At 41.7% G+C, this 18,921-nt stretch overlaps 1 protein-coding gene across 1 annotated transcript; it reads left to right on the top strand.

Annotated features, from left to right (window-relative positions):
* Window positions 1-15,879, top strand: LOC121947699 (catenin delta-1-like). The gene is given in 21 exon segments (XM_042492786.1): window positions 1-14; window positions 16-208; window positions 2,756-2,824; window positions 2,929-3,048; window positions 3,156-3,418; window positions 4,685-4,966; window positions 5,080-5,317; window positions 5,419-5,641; window positions 6,840-7,032; window positions 7,146-7,263; window positions 7,365-7,518; window positions 7,738-7,755; window positions 8,105-8,173; window positions 9,105-9,232; window positions 9,454-9,604; window positions 9,821-10,013; window positions 10,500-10,696; window positions 11,478-11,519; window positions 11,622-11,689; window positions 11,896-12,002; window positions 13,483-15,879. Coding segments are annotated over 20 exon segments (2,793 nt in total). The 3' UTR covers window positions 11,956-12,002; window positions 13,483-15,879.
* The last annotated feature ends 3,042 nt before the right edge of the window (window positions 15,880-18,921 follow it).

Raw genomic sequence — 18,921 nt, 5'->3', positions numbered from 1 at the left:
ATGGATGTGTGTAACGCCCCCTCTCTCCCCTTGGGGCCGTGTAGTGTGTATGGAGCAGTGTGAGAGCGCAGCGGCTCTGCTGGAGTCGGTCAGGGAGCAGGAGGTGCAGTTTGAACAGCTGACCCGGGCGCTGGAGGAGGAGAGGAGGAGAGTGGGCCTCCCCGCCACGAGCCCTTCGGCCCTGGGTCGCCCCCTCCCTCACACACAGGTAACACCCCCTGACAAAAACCACCTCATCCAGAGTCTCTCTTAGGCGTTTACAGCCCCCATCTTTCACTTGACGTCCAGTCCATGGATCATGATTTTCTCCATCCATCATTCATCCCTCTGCCGCCACCCGCCTCCTCTCCACCAGCGCTCGGCCAGTTTATCTCCGTGTTTGTTTGTGTGCATCATTAAACATCTTTCAGAATTAACTCTGCGTCTCTGAAGTCCCTCCATATTTTAGCCCTCATCTGCAAAGACGTCAGTTCGCGCCTGCATGTAGTTCCAAGACTTTAAACATGCCTGAGATGGCCATCACACATCGTCTGCATGCCTCTGTCACTCACCGGATACACACTGACACACACATATACAGCTTTCGTCAGCCCCTGCTGTGGAATCTCAGTTATTTTCCTCCCTGTTCCAGCATGTCGTGTTACGGAGTGTGGTCGTCTGTCATGCATGTGTCGCACACTCCTGCATCTAGTGTGTTTTCTCATTCACCATGATGGGTTTTGTCTGTGTTTTCATTTAAATCATTCACTTAGCTCCTTTTTGCATGCAATTATGTTTTTTTTATGTTGAAAACTTGTGGTATTGTATGCTCCTTGATGAAGTTGTGTAAAAGTCACTGGAATTTTTATCTTTTGTGCTTTGTTATATCAGCCTTGCAGCTTATGTTTGGGTTGGATAGTAATATACACCTGTGGGCTTGGCACGCCCTTCAGAGCTGCATCAAATTAATTTAAATTATTCATTAACGTGCTGATTTTTTTTTTTTTGCCTATAAAATTAGTATTTCTCAGAGTCCAAGTTGACATCTTTAAATAGCTTGTTGCGTAACCAACAGTCCAGAACCCAAAATTTTCAAATTACTACCTCCAAGGGATTTAAAAAAAAAAAAAAAAAAAAACAGTAAATATTGACATTTGTGCAGTCAGAACTGGAATATTGTTGGCACTTTTGCTTTAGCAATGTCCTTAATTATCAATCGATTGTCAGAACAGTTGCAGAGTATTTCAACTCTAATACCAGATAAAACCACACCAGCTGTCACTTTAATATCTCTTCATAGTATTTGACCATTGTTTGCAATGCTGTAAATAATTTAGCACCATTGCTGTTTGCAAAATATGGATTTTTCTGTGGCATTCACATCATTGTGATAAAGTACTTTGATCTAAGGTATTTCATTTGCTGCATAAACTTAAGACAGGCATTGTTATCTAATTAAATTTTCAACAATTTCTCAATTGATTTTCTATTAAATTCACTGTATCATGATATAGATCTGTTTTGCATTTGAAGGTCAGCTTTCCTCTCTTGGGAGTTTTAAGGCTCTCAGATTCCGATTAAACGAACGCTTTTTGCAGGTTGCTGTCTCTGAGGGTGAGAGGCTTACTTTGCTTTTTTTGTTTATAGCTGAGTTATTTGCTTGGATGTGGTCCTACTGTTGCATTATTTATTTATTTTTTTTACCATTTTGTAGTCTCTACGAAAGGGCTTGACAGTTAAAGACTTTGGTAAACTTTGCTTAGGTGCCTGGACTCATTATCATTAACATAAAAGGTTGTGTTCTGTGCCACAGTAACAGGTTGACATTTAAGCACATTGTACACTGACCACATTTAAAATCTAATCATAAGTAGTATAAGTATTTCATTCCATTAAGGGCTTGCTGACATAGATTAGAGATTGTTTTGTCTCTTTGAGTCCTTGGAAGTGACTTATTTGATTGTGCATGTGGCAGCTAAAGGATGAAGGCAGGAATCTTTGTTTCTGGCCTTGTGCTAACGCTGCATGTTTTATTTCTAAAAATATTCGTGCTGATGAAGTTACTCGTGCTCTGCCAGCTTCACAGCATTTTTCTAAGACCCTGACAGAGTTGTTGGTAAATGAGGTGGCATTATAGGAAGGACCAGCTGTGGAGGAAGTGTGCTGTCCTTATTGTAAAGGTCCACTTCCATTTCCCATTGTTTTTTTTAATAATGGCTCTGCCTCCTTGTGGACATTATATCAAGTGCAGTATGACATACTACTGCAAATGAAAAGGGTGTCATTGCTTGATATGGTTCATAACATTGCTGTCTTTTGTGTTAGTAGTGTCAGAGCAACACTGAAACTTCCCCAGTTAAGCAGTGATTCAGCTTGCGACTGCTGCTGACAATTGAAGTGGTTATATTGCACATAACTGAGTGTTACTCTGGGTTAGGTTGAGTGTCCAAGTTATACAGTGTGACAGTCATTGGTTTACGTAAGAGAATACAGCAGGAGGAAGCAGGGTGTGAGGATGAGTGGCTGCACTCCAAAATGTCCTCCCTCATGTCTGGCAATGATTCACAGACCATAAACATGCAGGGACAGTTTGGTCAGCAGTGAATGTGCTTCAGCAGCAGTAATATCATCTGGGAGGCTCTAAGAAAGTAGACAGCACTAGTTACTAGGAATCATGCTTGGATGCACTTTTAGTTTCTGTTTCACAAAAAGAGAATGATATTTAAAATTTTTTACAATATATATTTGACAGTTGTGTCTTTCTCTTTCATGTCAGAACGGGCGATTAGGGGATGCAGACATAGAACGGCTGAAACTAACTGACTCATACATAAACGGCACACAGGTATGTGTTTTAGATTTAGTGTAGATTTGATTGTTTTTTCTGTGTCTGTAGATTTAAGTGTCAGTGATTTTAAAATATGAATGTGTTGTGTGTCTGCGCTACAGTACAGAATGGTGGACCCAGCACACGGCGCTCTAGATGAGAGCTACACACCAGAGGATGACTCCCAGGAAGTGCACTCAGTCTTCTCTGAAGAGGGAACCACACGAAGGGCAGACAATGGCGTAAGTGATTCTGACACATAATACATCCAAAGGATCTTACACCACTTGATTCTCCCGTTACTGTAAACATATTTTGATGCATCCCGCCCATTTCGCTCCTCCTTTAGATGAAGAAACCAGTCTCACGCACAGTCCTGCCCTCTGACTCCATGTCCATTGACGGTGGCTTGTCAGTGTCCGGTATGGGCGGCTACAGTGCCACACTGGACCGTCCGTACAGACAGGCTGTACCAGCAGATTACCCCACCGCCACAGTGCCAAGAAACTACCACTATGGCCCCGTAGGGGGTTATGATGAGTACCGGGCAGGCCCGCCGTCAGAGGCGTACACCAGCCTGAGCAGGGGCTCGCACATGGATGACCGCTACAGGTACAAGACTCCTGCACAAAGGACAGCAGTGAATGTTTTCTTGTGATTGTTAATACAAGTCTTGAAGCCACTGGGCATGCACTGTAGTAGGTGATACTAGTACCAGTGATATTCTCAATACCCAGTTTAATACCATGGTAAAAAAAAAAAAAAAAAAGGAAAGCAATACATTTCATGTTCTTCAACACACAGTCCCTTATAGTAGCACAAAGTACTAATCTGTGTAGGCTGATGATATTTTGTGGCTGAGGAAGCACATATTAATACATGGCCTGGCTGGGTGAAAAGTGGCAGTGTTTAATCCAAATTTGGACACATTTCAACTCTCAGCGATCAGAAAAAAAAGTGCAGTGCTCTGCACAGAATAGATGCTCAGGAAAAAAGGCAGAACCATTACTGCAGCTGCACTCGTTACCGTCCTCCATATGTTGTTGGTCTTCCTTCGGCATTGAACTTCGACTAGAACACTTTCAGGCATATATGCTGCCCTGTCAGGCCCTGAACAATTGCATCCTTGGTACCTATGGTACTGGAGCAAAGTGATTATCTTCACATTTTCACAATTTTAGCATCAATGTGGTGCAGAAGTATAGGTTCTCGTGACATCCCTGTAAGCAGGACTGTAACTAATTTATGGTTTTCAGGAGACACAAAAGCATTACATGTCACATTTGTACATCTGTTACAAACGGTGTGTTTTCCAGAGCAATTGAGTACATGCTCTATAGATGTTTGAACTATTGAAACCAGAATTTTGACATTTACAGTTAAATCCCTGATCAATGTTGTTGAAACAAGATCTGTAACTGCATCTGTAATTCTTACACAGCACAAAATAAGACTAAGCTAAGCACTGTGTATTTGCTAAACAGCCTTGTTGTTTCACTTCCTTTTAATGTGGTAACAATAATATTTCCTCCATAACTCATCGTGGACAAAGTGGTTTAACTTTCATGTCTGTCTAGATATTGTAATTTTATAGAGAATTAATCATTAACTACGTCTTTGATTGACAAGAGCTAGAAAGGTAGAAATGAACACCATAAAAACACTCTAACATGTAGTTACTGTAGACACATGTTCCTGCATTCACAGCAGAGTCAAGAGGTGTCACACCTGCTTATTAAGCCTGTTCAGAATCAGGACTGTGAAGTCCAGATAAGGTGTTCGATTAACCTCAGTTATAAATTTTGTAAGGGGGATCACTCGGGGCGGCACCTCACTACAACAGTCTTGTTCACTTCCCTCATTCCCTTCTCCCCCCAGGCCAGTCGATGGCTACAGGACCCTGGACTCTGGCTACCGGGCCCCAAGCCGTCAGCAGCTTGACCCGTACGCAGCACAGCCTCAGGTGAGTCGAGGAATGAGGGCCTTGGGCTCAGCCTTGGAAATGCGGTATGGTCACGCCGCCTACGGTCTGGAGGATGACCAGCGCAGTGTGGGATATGATGACTACGGCATGGGGCCTCCACCCATGCACCCTGGTGGCTACGGTACCATGCCACGCCTGGGCCCCGGCCCTGCGGGTATGGACAGACGGAGACTCAGGTAAAGCAGAAGATTGATCATGTATGTGAGCAATATACCGCCGCATTCTCTGCTGCGCTAATGTGAGACATTTGATCTGTCACTGACATATTATGTCCTTCTGCGACTTGCAGGAGCTGTGAGGACACTTTGGATGGTGATGTGGGAGGAGTTGACCCTTATGCCTGGGGCGTTCCCATGATGGAGAGGGGGAGCATGGCTTCCCTGGACAGTACACTGAGGAAGGCTCCTCCCACTTCATGGAGACAGCCGGAGCTGCCAGAGGTCATCGCCATGTTGAACTACCGTCTGGACCCTGTCAAGACAAACGCCGCCGCTTTTCTCCAGCATCTCACATTCAAAAATGACAAGGTGAAATAGTTGTCATATTTAAATGCAGAAGAAAATATGTATGTTTTTGTATCATTGCTATCCGGCGAGTCCTTCGTGTGAGCTTGGTTATTTGTGTTTAGGTTAAGTCGGAGGTGCGTCGCCTGAAAGGCATCCCAGCCTTGGTGTCAATGCTGGACCACCCCAGCAAGGAGGTGCACCACTCAGCCTGTGGAGCGCTGAAGAACATTTCATACGGGAAAGACCAAGACAACAAGATCGCCATCAAGAACTGTGACGGAGTGCCTGCTCTTATCAGGTTACTGAGAAAAACCCACGACCAGGACCTCACCGACACTATCACAGGTATCAGCTTCATGTTGTGCATGTGTCAATCATTTGTGTTGTTTTTTGTTATGTTTTTTATCTGGGATAACATAAGGTGCTTGAAGAGCATAAACTTTGAGGGAGGACATCAAGTCCTGGAATGCCTTGAAAATAGCCTCTTTTAAACAAAATTTAAATGATCTACGTAACACTGTCATATATCAATAATCAAGTTTATATAGAAATAGCTCAACTTTTTTTTTTCGGATGCCTCACAGTCTTATTTTACCACGGCTCGCTCTGCTTCTCCTTTCTTCCTCGCCGTGATGATGTCCTGCCCGACATCATAGTTTATTTTTACTTTGCTCCACTCTTAAAATCCTAGCAAAACCAGTAGGCCTATGTTTGTATGGCTAAACGTAACATGACTTATGAGCCAGCTTTTCACAGCGTTTGGCCAATGTAATAACCGTAAAAGATGATTTTCCCTTTCTTCACAATGTGTCCTCCTTTTTATAATGAGTCGACAATTCTGTCTGATGTCAGGCAGCGCTGCGGGGTGTCTCCCTCTCCTCTTGCCGTGTGCAGGCAGTCAGTAGTGTGGCTCAGGCTGGAGGTATTGCTCACTTCATTGGAGTTCAATAGTAGTGATTTTCTGTGGTTACGTTGGTGCTCTCGCTTTCAAACTTTCTCTGAATTGAAACTTTTTTGAAGCACAAGAAAATGGATTATAGTATCAGCACCATAGCCCGTAGCTCAGTCATTCCAGTGATTTGTTGGAGAATTTATAGTTGTGCCAAAAAAGCGTGATAAGTTATCCTTCACTGAAAAGAGAGATATTGGTTACATCATTTATTTATGTTTGTTAAAAATTAAGTGAATTATTTGCTTTGGGTCAAGTCATTGAAAAAGAAAAAAGTAGTGCTTGAAAAAGCACTGGAAAGTCCTTAAATTTCATTTTGTAATGTTTGCATGAACCCTGTTATGTGTAACTTTGTTAAAAGCTGTAAACCTTTGTTCTCACTCATCACATAAGCATTCAGACACACACAGTATCGTTTTGGTCGTAGCGACCTACACAAAACATGCTTGTATGTCCAAATATTTATAAAATAAAAGAAGAAAACAAAAACTATAAAACAAATTCAATCTAACATGGATGAGGTCAGTGGTTGTCATTGATTATTAAATGTCTTTTTTTGCAGCAGTAATACCAGTATTTATTGTATTTCCCTAGGCACCTTGTGGAACCTCTCATCCCACGACTCTGTAAAGATGGAGATTGTGGACCACGCCCTGCATGCCCTCGCTGACGAGGTGGTTGTTCCTCGCTCCGGCTGGGAGCGAGGGAGCAATGGAGGAGAGGAGAGCTGCAAACCACGCCATCTGGAGTGGGAGACCGCCTTGACCAACACTGCTGGCTGCCTTAGGTACGCCAGGGGATTGATGGATTGAAAGCGGAGAAAGTGGAAGAACGAGAACTAGACTATTTTGAGAAGAAAACATGCAATTATGTGCTCAAACGTCTCCCTCTGTCCTACAGGAATGTGAGTTCAGAACGCAGCGAGGCCAGGCGAAAGCTGAGAGAATGCACAGGACTGGTGGATTCACTCATGTACATTGTGCAGTCACAGATCAACCGCAAAGATGTGGACAACAAGGTGCCTGTTCACTTCACAGATTTTACATCTAATGAAACTAAAGAACCTCTCTTCCCCTGTCTCAGTCTCTGATCATCTCGACCCCTTTTCTCCTCCTGCAGTTGGTTGAGAACTGTGTCTGCCTCCTGAGGAATCTGTCTTATCACGTTCACCGCGAAGTCCCCGGCTGCGAGCGATACATAGAGACCACACCCATCAACCAGGGCCCGCCCCCCTCTAACAAAGGTGGCTGCTTCGGCTCTCGAAAGGGCAAAGGTGAGTGTCAGACAACTGTTACAGTTGAAAGCTTCTGTGTCCACAAGAGGTGCTGTTAAAAGATGGGTAGCTGCTGGTGGCTTTGAGCTTGTTGGTGGCGGAGGCACCTGTCGCTGTTTTTCACGCTCTACCACTGTCTCCTCTCTCCTTCCTCTTACCATTCCCCCCATCTTTCTTCCCACCCTCCTTCACGTCCTCCTTTCTCTCTGCTGTGTTTAGATGAGTGGTTTTCAAAAGGTAAGATTCTTCTCTTTAGTGTCGGTGAACTTTTGAAGCCTATGACCACTCTGTCATCTCTCATTCTACTAATGCAGATTAATATTTTGCTAAAGAAACGAGAATGTCCAATAATTTTCAATTTACACCCAGCTCATGAGCATGGTCACCTGATGTCACGCAAACGACATTGCATGTTCACAGTGCCTGTTCCACTGGTTGCATGGTTGCATTTCACATAACAGTGTGCTAGAGTAGGATGTCTGCAGATGTCTGACTGCTCATCTCAGCTAGCCTCACATGATCTGTGTTATTTCTTCAGCTCAGTCTTTCATGCTCTCCCTTCTTTTTATTTGATTTCTTGCTGCAGGAAAGAGAGATGGAGATGACGGGAGTGCAGATCAGGTCGACATTCCAAAGAGGACAACACCTGCTAAAGGTACACATGTCTCATTTCCCTTCAGATCATTTATAATTGATTGGATGAATAACTGATCAGTGTTAAAAGTAGCACACAAATCTTCCCGTGTCCCATTTAGCATGATCTGTGCTATTATAAAAATTTTATATCTATTGCTTAACACAAAATAAGATAAGAAAGATGAGTCGTTGTGGACTTTTGCCACCACATATCTGAATTAAGTTTGGTATCACTTTCGGAAATGGCTTTCTGGGAAACCAGCTAACAATTTTGATACATAATTTCACTCATTGCTGAATTTTTGTGCTCAAAATTTCATCTGGGTTCCAAAGTAGGAGACAAAGTTTTTTTTTATGATTTTATTCTTTTAAAGCTTTAAAGTTGTCTCTAAATAAGGTTACAAAATGTAGAAAATGTGCAGCAGTTACACAGATAAACGCTTCAGGCTTAGTTTGAATGTTTTCAAAGTACCAGGTCCAGCTGGTAGTTTTTGCTATCTGCTTTATCTGTGTCCCACATAAAAGCTGAAGTTTGTCTGTAAATCTAGACCAGTGAGTGAAAATGAAGATGGAGGGCATGGCATCTTTCAAAAAGCCCCATGGTGTCTCTCTGCAGCATAATTCATACACTTCACCCGCTACATGTTTGTGGATGGGACATGGTCCAAAAGAAAATATCAAAGACATCATCAAATAAATGTCTCCCAAAGATGGTTTCTGTCAGTATAAGTAGTTCTTAACACGCTGATGTGTCTTCAAATACTTTCTGATAGGTTTTGTTTTAAGTTATTTGATGCCTTAAAAAGGGGTTGTGACATCATGATTGACAGCAGTGTGTGTCAGTTGGTGCGCCTGCGCTCAATGATGATGCTCAGTTGGGTCAGAACGTTGTGTGGGTGAGAACTAAAATGATCTAAACTAACCCTACTCTCTCTCTCTGTCTGCTTCAGGTTACGAGCTGTTGTTCCAACCAGAGGTGGTTCGTGTTTACACATCGCTGCTCAGAGAGAGCAAGAACCCCTCAGTGCTGGAGGCTGCTGCTGGTGCAATCCAGAACCTGTGTGCCGGCCGATGGACTGTTAGTACCATTTCTTTAAATAAATCTCTGCTGTTGAATGAAAGAGAAATATAATTAATGTTTTCAGGTGAAGTCTGAATGAGTATTTTGGGGCTGTTGAAGTAATCTGATCAGTCAGTTGTGATAAATTCTTTGATTCTGTCTTTTGAAGTCACTGGAATTAAATTACTGTCATTGTAAATCGATATCCATCGCTCCCTCTCTTTCTGCTTGTCGTTCAGTATGGACGGTATATCCGGGCCACAGTGCGTCTGGAGAAGGGTCTCCCCATGATGGCAGAGCTGCTGGCTCATGGCAATGACCGTGTGGTTCGGGCAATGTCCGGAGCCTTGAGGAACCTCTCTATTGACAACCGTAACTGCCAACTGCTCGGTAAGGGTGTTGTGTTGCGTAACAAAATGAGCTGCAAAATGCTCTCTTATTCGACTTTCTAAAAAACATGGTACTTGTCTCTTTTGTTACAAATTTACATTTTTTCTTAATGCAATATGTAATACATCTTAGCAAGTGTGTGCAAGTATTTGGACATGAATTTTGGATGTTTGTACTCGAGATCAGTTTTCTTACCTTACTGCGTGTGTCCTGCAGGTTTGCATGCAGTGCCTCACCTTGTGGCCAACCTGCCTGGAGGCCAGAGTCAATCTGGGCGCGCTCTATCAGAGGAGACGGTGGTGTCTGTACTGAGCACGCTTGCTGAGGTGCTAGGCAACAGCGTGGAGGCAGCAAAGACTCTAAGAGCCTCGCAGGGCATCGAGAGGCTGGTGCTCATCAACAAGGACGGGTAAGAGTGTTCTGTGAAGTGGGCTAAGAATTTATTAGGAAAGAAAATGCTGCCTTCAGTGTTTTTTCTGGTGCTTTCATACCTGATAACTATGAATGCAGCCGGGTGCAAACCAACATTAAAGTGTTTGACATACAGCAATGTTTTTCCGATTGTAACGGATCAAACAGATACTTTGGCGGTTTATAATAAATATCCCCATACCTTACTGCTATGGAACCAACCTTGCAAACACATACATGCATGTAATATTTGTCAAAACACATTATTCTGTCAAGGATTACTGAAGTTTTATGAAAAATCAAAGCTAAAATTGAAACAGGTACTATCTCTTTTTTCAGCTATCCAACTCCTGTTGCATATGTAGATACTAGTCATTAAGAAATTAGCTTGGTTTGCATTAAATGATTTGTGGAGCACATGTTTCTGAGGGTATATATTATATTTTGTAAATGTCTGAATATACAGTGTCTGTGTATCCTACAGCAAGCGCTCAGAGCGTGAGGTGCGGGGGGCGGGCCAGGTGCTGCAGCTGGTCTGGGCCCACAAAGAGCTGCGCAAGCCTCTTGAGAAAGACGGCTGGAAGAAGACAGATTTCATGGTCAACCTGAACAACACCAACGGCCCGAGCACCCGAGCCAACGGCACCCACGAAGACAGCACCACGCCACTGCTAGACAGAGGTCAGTGTGCAAGAAACAGTTTAGCACTGAAAACATTTTGGGAGTGTTTAAAGGGATAGTTTGGATTTTTTTAAGCGGGGATGTATAAGGAACTAATACATAGGCAGTGTCTGACCTTAAGTAGGTGGCAGCTGGCACAGTGCCCCAGTTTAGAGAAACAGCAGCAGTACCAACATGGAAGCTTGGTAATGTACTGCTCTGAACGAGCCAGCAGCAAAATTATTTTAGACACCTTAAAAGCCCCTTCTTTGGGGAGAACTGAAGCTGCTATCTATGGCCTCCGGACTTCTTTGGCTACAAAGGTGATTTTGCCTCTCAGAGCACAGGAGCTGCTGGTCTATCGCTGCCTCTGTCAGTTTGTTTTACTGTGTGACTTTAGTGTTTTAAAACTCTGTCACTCTTCACCAAAGTCACACAATAACACAATTTAACCACTCGAGGCAGCAGCAGACCATCAACTCACACCTTCAGTGAGGTAAAATCACTGTTTCTGTCAAAGGAGTCTGGCAGCTTTGTAGAGAGCATAGATAACAGCTTAAGTTTCCCATCTGAAAGGGCTGTCTAACTGCAAAGAGGTGAAAATATTCAAAATATAGCGTACAATTACACCGATGTTAGGTTGTTTTTTTGGGTTTTTTTTTTAATGAGGTGGCTAAAATACAACAACAGTACAACCCCATGTCAAAATCTTTCAGCTATTCCTTTAAACCCTACAATTAGAAAGCTATAAAAAGTTCAAAAAGTTTGGTTTAACTTGTAACTCTGATTTGCTTCGTCTTAGGGGAAAAGAGGGACATGATTCCACTAAACGACCTTGGCCCTGGTTAGTACATTTATCATCCTCGCTTTTTATCAAAACAAATTCACCAACGTGATGACACGTAGTCTGATTTTTCTCCTCATTCTCGTGGTGTTATCTCCCCAGAGGCCTACTCTACACTGGATCAGAGGGAGAGGAGACACACTCTGGATGAAACCATAGACACTTTACCGGTATTTAAATCTTTCTCACGCACCTTCACATGTCCTGTCTTGTTGGGCTGCTCACATAACGACACTAACCCCTAATCTCCTGCACCACTGAGAATACTTCCTGACTTTAACCTTTTCCTTTGGCAGCCTTTAAAACTTCACAATTACTGACACTTTTCTTCTCTCACACTCACATCTCTCTCTCTCTTTCTCTGGTTGTCTCTCAGCGAGGGGTGTATGGGGGCAGAAAGGGCTCCTTGCCCCTGTTGGACTCCTACGATGGTTAGCCCCCCCTCCCCCCTCCCCTCTACCCCCCTCTGCATGTAACAGCATGGTATGTCCAACTCGCCTCTCGTCCTGCATGGACTCTATGAGCTCTGTTCCTTTGCCTCTTATAACTTAACACCCTGGTGGTGAACTAAGACACTTGAGTTCCACTGTACTGATATTTAACTCTTATGATACCCTGATATGCTGTGTACATGCTGGTATAGTATGCTGCAAGGTGCTCCTTGTGCATTGTGGTCCATGTAGTCTGTCAGTGTAGAGATTAACCCAAAGCTAATAATAAAGATGTAAATCCTCAGAATAATAACTGTTTAGTTTCTAATTTGTGCAGCAGTGTCGTCACAATACAGACTTTCATCCTAATTTCAGCATAAAAGAAACCATCACATTTACTTTAACACAATGTTAAAGAGGAAAACTAGTCTCCCAAAAAAAGAACAGCTTTGTGACTTTTGCAAAGGCGATCCTAACATGCCACTCGGCATGATCTTTGTCCTCTCAAAATAGTTTTTATATATTTGTATAGTGGCAACTGGCAGAGTGGACTCGCACTCCCTTTAGGAATGTGTTGTAGTGTTTGATACTATTGACATGTTGTGAAATATTTGACTGAATTTTGCACTGCGGTCCAGGATCCAAATACCCAGCTGCCTGCTCAGTCTTTTGTCACCTGCTGCCAGTAGTCTGGAATTTGCGTTTCAGTGCACTCACGTGGCTCTGCAGAGTATTACAGCAACATATGTGCCACAATATGTTACAGATTTAATGATTCAGATTTTTTTATTGTTTGCTTGCCATTGAGTTATTTTATATGAAACAAGAAAATACATTTGTGAGAAGAATGATGAATTGTAGAGATGCACCAATTATGAAATTCTTGGCCAGTACTTACATTTGATTGTTTTTGTTGTTGTATATTCCCCCTTTTGTTGTGTTGTATCTCTGTGTTTTGCTTTTAAGTTTTCTTGTCATAGTTTGTCTGCCGATTTTTGACAGCAAACATGTATCTAGTGCACTTAAAAGCAATTGATTGTTTTATTCTAGTAGGCTACAAAAAGTTTATATCGACTATGTATAGTCAGTGCTATATCGACTGTGTGTGTTTGCGTGCGTGTTTCATAAGATGTGTTTTAATTCAATGTGTAGCACAGCTTTTAATCTTGCAAAGCTGTAATAGAAGTCCTGCCAGTAACAGTAATAAGTGACAATCAAAGTCATTGTGATTTACTGATGTGTTACAGGTAAACTCACGTGAGTAAAGTAACACATAAAACATTCACTCCTTTAATTAGCTTTCTGAAATATTTATTTAAAGGTCACAAAAAAATCAAAACTAAGTTCAAAATATATTCAGATAAATTTTAGTTAATTTAACATCTGGTTATTGTGACGGCACTGCTGTGCAGTGTGCCATACTTATACCACGTAGTGAGTCTTTGTGTTGCCTCCGTGTTTATCGTGTTTTATTTCTTGTGTTCACACGTTGACTCGGTTTTAATCAACACATTTTTGCTCTGTTCCCCCAGAAAAACTGATAGTGTGCATCACCCAGACTGGGCCGTCCCTGCCCTACCACTGCTACTGAGGAGAGAAGATCCCGATGCACAGACTCTCTCTCCCTCTCGTCTCTCCTTCCCTTTTCTCCTTTCTCTCTCCCTCTCTATCACCACACCGATGGGATTACAAGATGAGGGTTGGCATCCAAAGAAAGTGGCCGTGTTGCAGGCAAAACATGCAACACACACACACGTACAGATACATACACACCTACTTTTTACAAGTTCATTCAATTGTAGCAGCATAAAAATAAATTCAGTTTCTAAATTATAACTTTTCTGTAAAGGCAATCACCTTTGTTGACAATCATTTAATTCTGGTGTTGTCATTCTGCTTGTTTTTTTTTTTGGTTTGTTTGTTTTTTCTTGCTATTGTCAACGTTTCGGTAAATTTTGTCATGCCAACGCTCGCATCCTGATGATGAATTTGTATGTAGACTTCTATGTAGGGTATATACTGTATATAAAAAGAAAATGGGGATGACTGCATTAGTTTTGGCTCATTAATTTAAATCGTCCCTTTACTGGGATTGCTGGGAGGTTTGGGACGGGGCCGACACACCGACGGCCGCCATGTAGATTGAGAATGTTGTTTATATAGGAGTTATTTTCCTGTCTAGAGTTATTTTCTCTCGGTTGGGACGAGCGCGGGTGTAGACAAGCAAAGGGCAGGTGTGTGTATATTTGTCATACAATAAGCCTGTGGCCGTGTGTGTGTGGCTGTGTGTGTGTGTGTGTGTGTGCGCGCGCGCGTGTGCGTGGAAAATGGACCTTGGAGTGAGTGAGCTTTGAGTGTGTGTGTGCACGGATCAGATCATAAGACCACACGTTGATTATTTCATCAGTTCTAGTTCTCTGTTTTTATAGTGTGCTCCGCCTCCTGTGACAAATTTTTGTTTTGTTTTGTTAGCTTTTACGGACCAACCGCCTCTTTTTAAGTTTTACACCTTAATTTACAAACTTTTCTTTTTCGTCCTCCCGAGTGACAAATTACGACAGAGTATTAGTGCTGCATTGAAAAAAAAAAAAAAAAAAACACCTTTTGATTACGAGAATAAATGCATAATTTAATTTTAAAAAGATATACTTTTTAGAGGAAAAGTTGTAAAATAATGAGAAAAACAATAATATTGAAAAGAAGTCGTAATATTATCAGAATAAAGTCATAATTTTACGAGGAATACAACATAATTTAAATTTTTAAAAATTATGAGAAGAGAAACTTGCATATTAGGGCCCAAAAAAATCAGGTAAAATGGTATGAATAGCAACAAATTCCAAGATAAATGTCAATTTTAGAAGATGATTGGTTAATGCACGCAACTTAACGCTGGATAGTGGGGGTTGAGTCTCATGTCAGTCTAAGTTTTTGTTTTATTTTTTATTCTTAGGCACCACTTTGTTGCTTTTTATACCACGTCAGCTGACTTTCCAGCCTTAAATTGCTTTTTTCTCATAAATTTACAGCTTTATTGTCATAATATGACAACTTTTTTTCTTGAAATAGTATGACTTTATTCTTATTCAATTACAGCTTAATTCTTGAAATACTGACTTTAATCTTAATTTTTTTTTTAGTAAATTTTAGCTGCTGTGTTTTTACTCTGTCTGGAATAAGCCAACAACACTAGTACAACTACTAAAACTTGGCAGTGAAATATATTTATGAAGCCAGGAGTATCATACAACACTAAACCACTAAAATATTTCCTGCTTCAGAAACCACTCCTGACTCCACAGTAAAAGATTAACTCTATAGAAACTGTTCTTCATTTAGAAAGTAACAAACACTTTAGGAGGGTCTCTTTGACATAATTATCTCCTCTTTTAATCTTAAAAAAATTACTACTTGCTGTTTGTTTTTGCAATATAATCACTCATATTGTCGTCTTGTAGATTTACCAAAAAACACTTTAATATTTGTGGCTCCTTCACTCAGAGGAAACTCAACAGATTTGGGAGAGATGCTGACATTTTAAATTTTCTAGGTGGACAAAAAGCACATTTTGGTCCGTTTTCCATCTGTTTTTACCATTTTTTTGTTGTATTTTTTCCATTTTGTGTCAGGTTTGTTTGTATTTTATTTCGGGTTTGTATGTATGGGAGCGGTGGGTGAGATCATTATGCAATTTGTTCAACTTTTTAGTCCTCAGTTTTACCCCTGAGTTATTTTAAGGCAAAAGAGACCAATCATCTTTGTTTTTGTTTTTTTAACTCTCCACACAGTATATTTGTAATGTTGCCTATCCATGTAAAATTATGATGTACCATTCATACCTGCCTTGGCTCTGAGAAGTTGCTTTTTTCAGTAAAGTATGTAACTGGTAATACTGTTGTTTTTATAAATAAAGACCTTTTCTTAGACAAGATTTTGCGACGTGTGATTGATGTAGCAGTGTGGTGAGGTGAGGAAGGACTGCTGTATCATGTAGATAAACATGTCTAATTAAAGAGAGGCAGTCTGTCCGCCCCGGTAATTTCATCTCCTCGCTCTTGTTAAGGCAAATGGCAAACACACAAACTCATCACTATGTCAGGAATTCACTCTCTAACATCAATGTGCTCTATTTTAGATGCTCTTAATTGTTAAGGCCCATCATCTGTGGAGTCACTTGTGCCACCAGGTCTCTTTCAAAACACATTCATCTCCCAACTTAAGACTCCAAACTCTGGTGAAGTCTTGCACTCGTGTTTGCGTAAAGCCAGTTAACTTTCAAACACGACGTACATGTCAGTACACATAAAGACTGGTAAGTGTTGACGTTCTCAGCTTTGCTGTTTTCTCAAGTTACACATGCTGACAGGGAATAGCTGCTGCATGAGTGTCTGAGTCTGAGTGTGTGTGTGTGTGTGTGTGTTACTCAGGCTTCAGACATATCCAAGGAACACATGAAGGTTGTACGAGGACGTGAAAGTGTCTGTGTTTCCAGTATGCAACACGTCTGAATTTCATCCCACACAGATGGAGAAGCAGCTGCTGGATCACGAGGACTGTAAGTGCATGTCAGTGTCAGTGTGTGAAAGTTTTATATTAGTCAGATTCATGGTGCGTATGTGTTGGCCTGTGACCCACACACAGTCACACAATCCTACTTAGTGCCTGTAAAATGATAAATCCTAGGCTTTCGGTTTGTGCTCTGCAGATATGGGCTTTCACACGGTAGGTATTTTAGAGTCTGACTAGAAAAACCTGTATTTTATTATAATTATCCAGCTGATCATTTTCCTAAGTAATCAATGTTTTTTTAGTCTATGAAATGTCAATAAATTGTGACAAAATATTACTTTTTTTCTTGCAATGAGGTTTCACATCTCCAGTGTATAGACTACACACACACATATATATGTATGTGTATATATATATTTATTTTATCATATCTGTTATTCAGACGACACTTTCAGAACTAAATGTGATGGACACTGGACACATTTTGGTTGATACTCAAAATGTATTTAAGTATGTTTAGTACAAATTTTCCCTTTTTGTTTCTCTAGATGACGTTCTTTGCTGAGCTGTGGATGAGGAATGTCTTCACCTCTGGTATGGAAAGGAGGAATAATTACAACGACAAATACCTCCTGAAATGTACATGTGGGCATGTGAGTATTATTCTAAGTTTTAAAAAGAAACCTATATGAAACTACCCTTTAAAGAGACAGTTTAGCCCAAAATTTAAATCACATTTTTTTCCTCTTACCAGTTTTATAACTATACTGTATCACATCACTTTCTGCACAGTGATACAGTTGGTGGGTTTAGTTTGGTAGAAAGAAAATAGTTCCTACATGAAACTGTTCACAACAATGTCTGTAGATTATCTTGAGTAGCTGGGTCGTGATTTCTGGAAAGAGGGCTTGCTGCTGAGTTTCTCAAAAAAAAATTGTTTTTTAGGTGCTTTGAGCACCACAAGCTGAGTGCCATCTCTACATCCAACATCTCCAACACTCTGCAGTTCACACTGAAATAATCTAGATTAATCAAAAGCACTACACGTAAGAGGAAAAGTATGTATTTTTGATTTTGGAGTGACATGTCCCTTTAAGGTTTAATACTAGGCCCTATAATGTTTAAAGTGTCTTTATAAACGTTCCTTGCAGTGCAGAGACCAGTTTGAAATAGCATTTCAACCTTCATGTTGGGAAATATATACACAGCACATACTATATATACGAGGATAATAAAGTTCCTATAGCTGCACCTGCCACAGCGTCGTATTATTAGAGCCGTACGGAAACATAAATGGTTTTGTCCTCTATCTGCTACATCCATATATCTATCTGAGTGACAAGTGTGTGCGTAAGTCTGTTAGTCACTGAATGTGTGTAATGTTTGTAACACACACACACACACCCTTCCTTAAATTTGAGACCACCAAACGCAGCAGATTCTCCCTCCCTCCCTGCGTCCTGTCATTCGGTGTCATATCTATTTAGGGCTCCCCGCTGCTCTTCATTTCCTCTCGATTTCTCGCTCAAGCTCAAATAGAAGCAGCAACACTTAACTCCAGCACACGAGATCTCGGGGAGAAAACTGCTGTCAGGCACAGACCAAAGGAATATAACACATGTTCAAAGAGGTATTATTGTTGGGAGGAATTTAGCACCGGCTTCATCACAGCGAGCCAGAGTCCACTTTCAGGACGCCAGTGGGAAACCACACCACTGAGAGATTATGTGAGGCCTAATGCTTCCTTCGTCTTGATCCCTGGAGCTAATTTGTTGAGGGAAGTGAGCAACAATAGATCCGTTTGAGAGCAAACTGCTCACTCTTTTTACTTGTAACTCATGGGTTCACTCGGTGTCCCCAGTCCGTCCTCTTCAAACTCAGATGACGAGTCCCCCGATCGCACTCCGGCCCCGGATTCCTCCCGCCACACCTCCCACACGGGGAAGCAGAGCGGGCTCGGCAGTTTGGGCTACGGGGTCATTGTGGCCTGGCACCACCTCAGGCCCTTCATCCCCTTCTTCCTCATCAGCTTTATGGTCGTGGCGCTCGTCTATCTGATGCAAGCCATCATCTTCGGGGGGCCCTTCAAAGACCCGCACTTTTTTGTCAAGTTCAACGAGCGGTGGCCTCGGCCAACTCAAGGCCGACAGGACTCTCCGACACCCACCAAGTTTTTCAGTCCGGTCCCCTCATCGTCCTTTGAGCAGTTTCTTGTTGAACTGCACGGAGAAAACGAGACTATGTGAGCTGGTTTTTGGGGCCATGTTTTGCTTTTACAAAGTAGAGACCGAGTAGAGACAAGCAGAGAAGAGGGTATGGCATGGACAACGACCCCAAGGCTTGATTAGATCCCGGGATGTTGCAGTAATGTGGCACGCTCTGTACCCACTCAGTTACCAATGCTCTCCAACAATGTGAACTATGTGATTACAAAAACTGGAGAAAATGCTTCTTTTCTGTGT

The sequence above is a fragment of the Plectropomus leopardus genome, chromosome 9 (assembly GCF_008729295.1).
Source record: "Plectropomus leopardus isolate mb chromosome 9, YSFRI_Pleo_2.0, whole genome shotgun sequence".
NCBI lineage: Eukaryota > Metazoa > Chordata > Actinopteri > Perciformes > Serranidae > Plectropomus > Plectropomus leopardus.
Note: the sequence above shows the minus strand (reverse complement) of the source record. Positions and strands in the feature narration are given on the sequence as shown.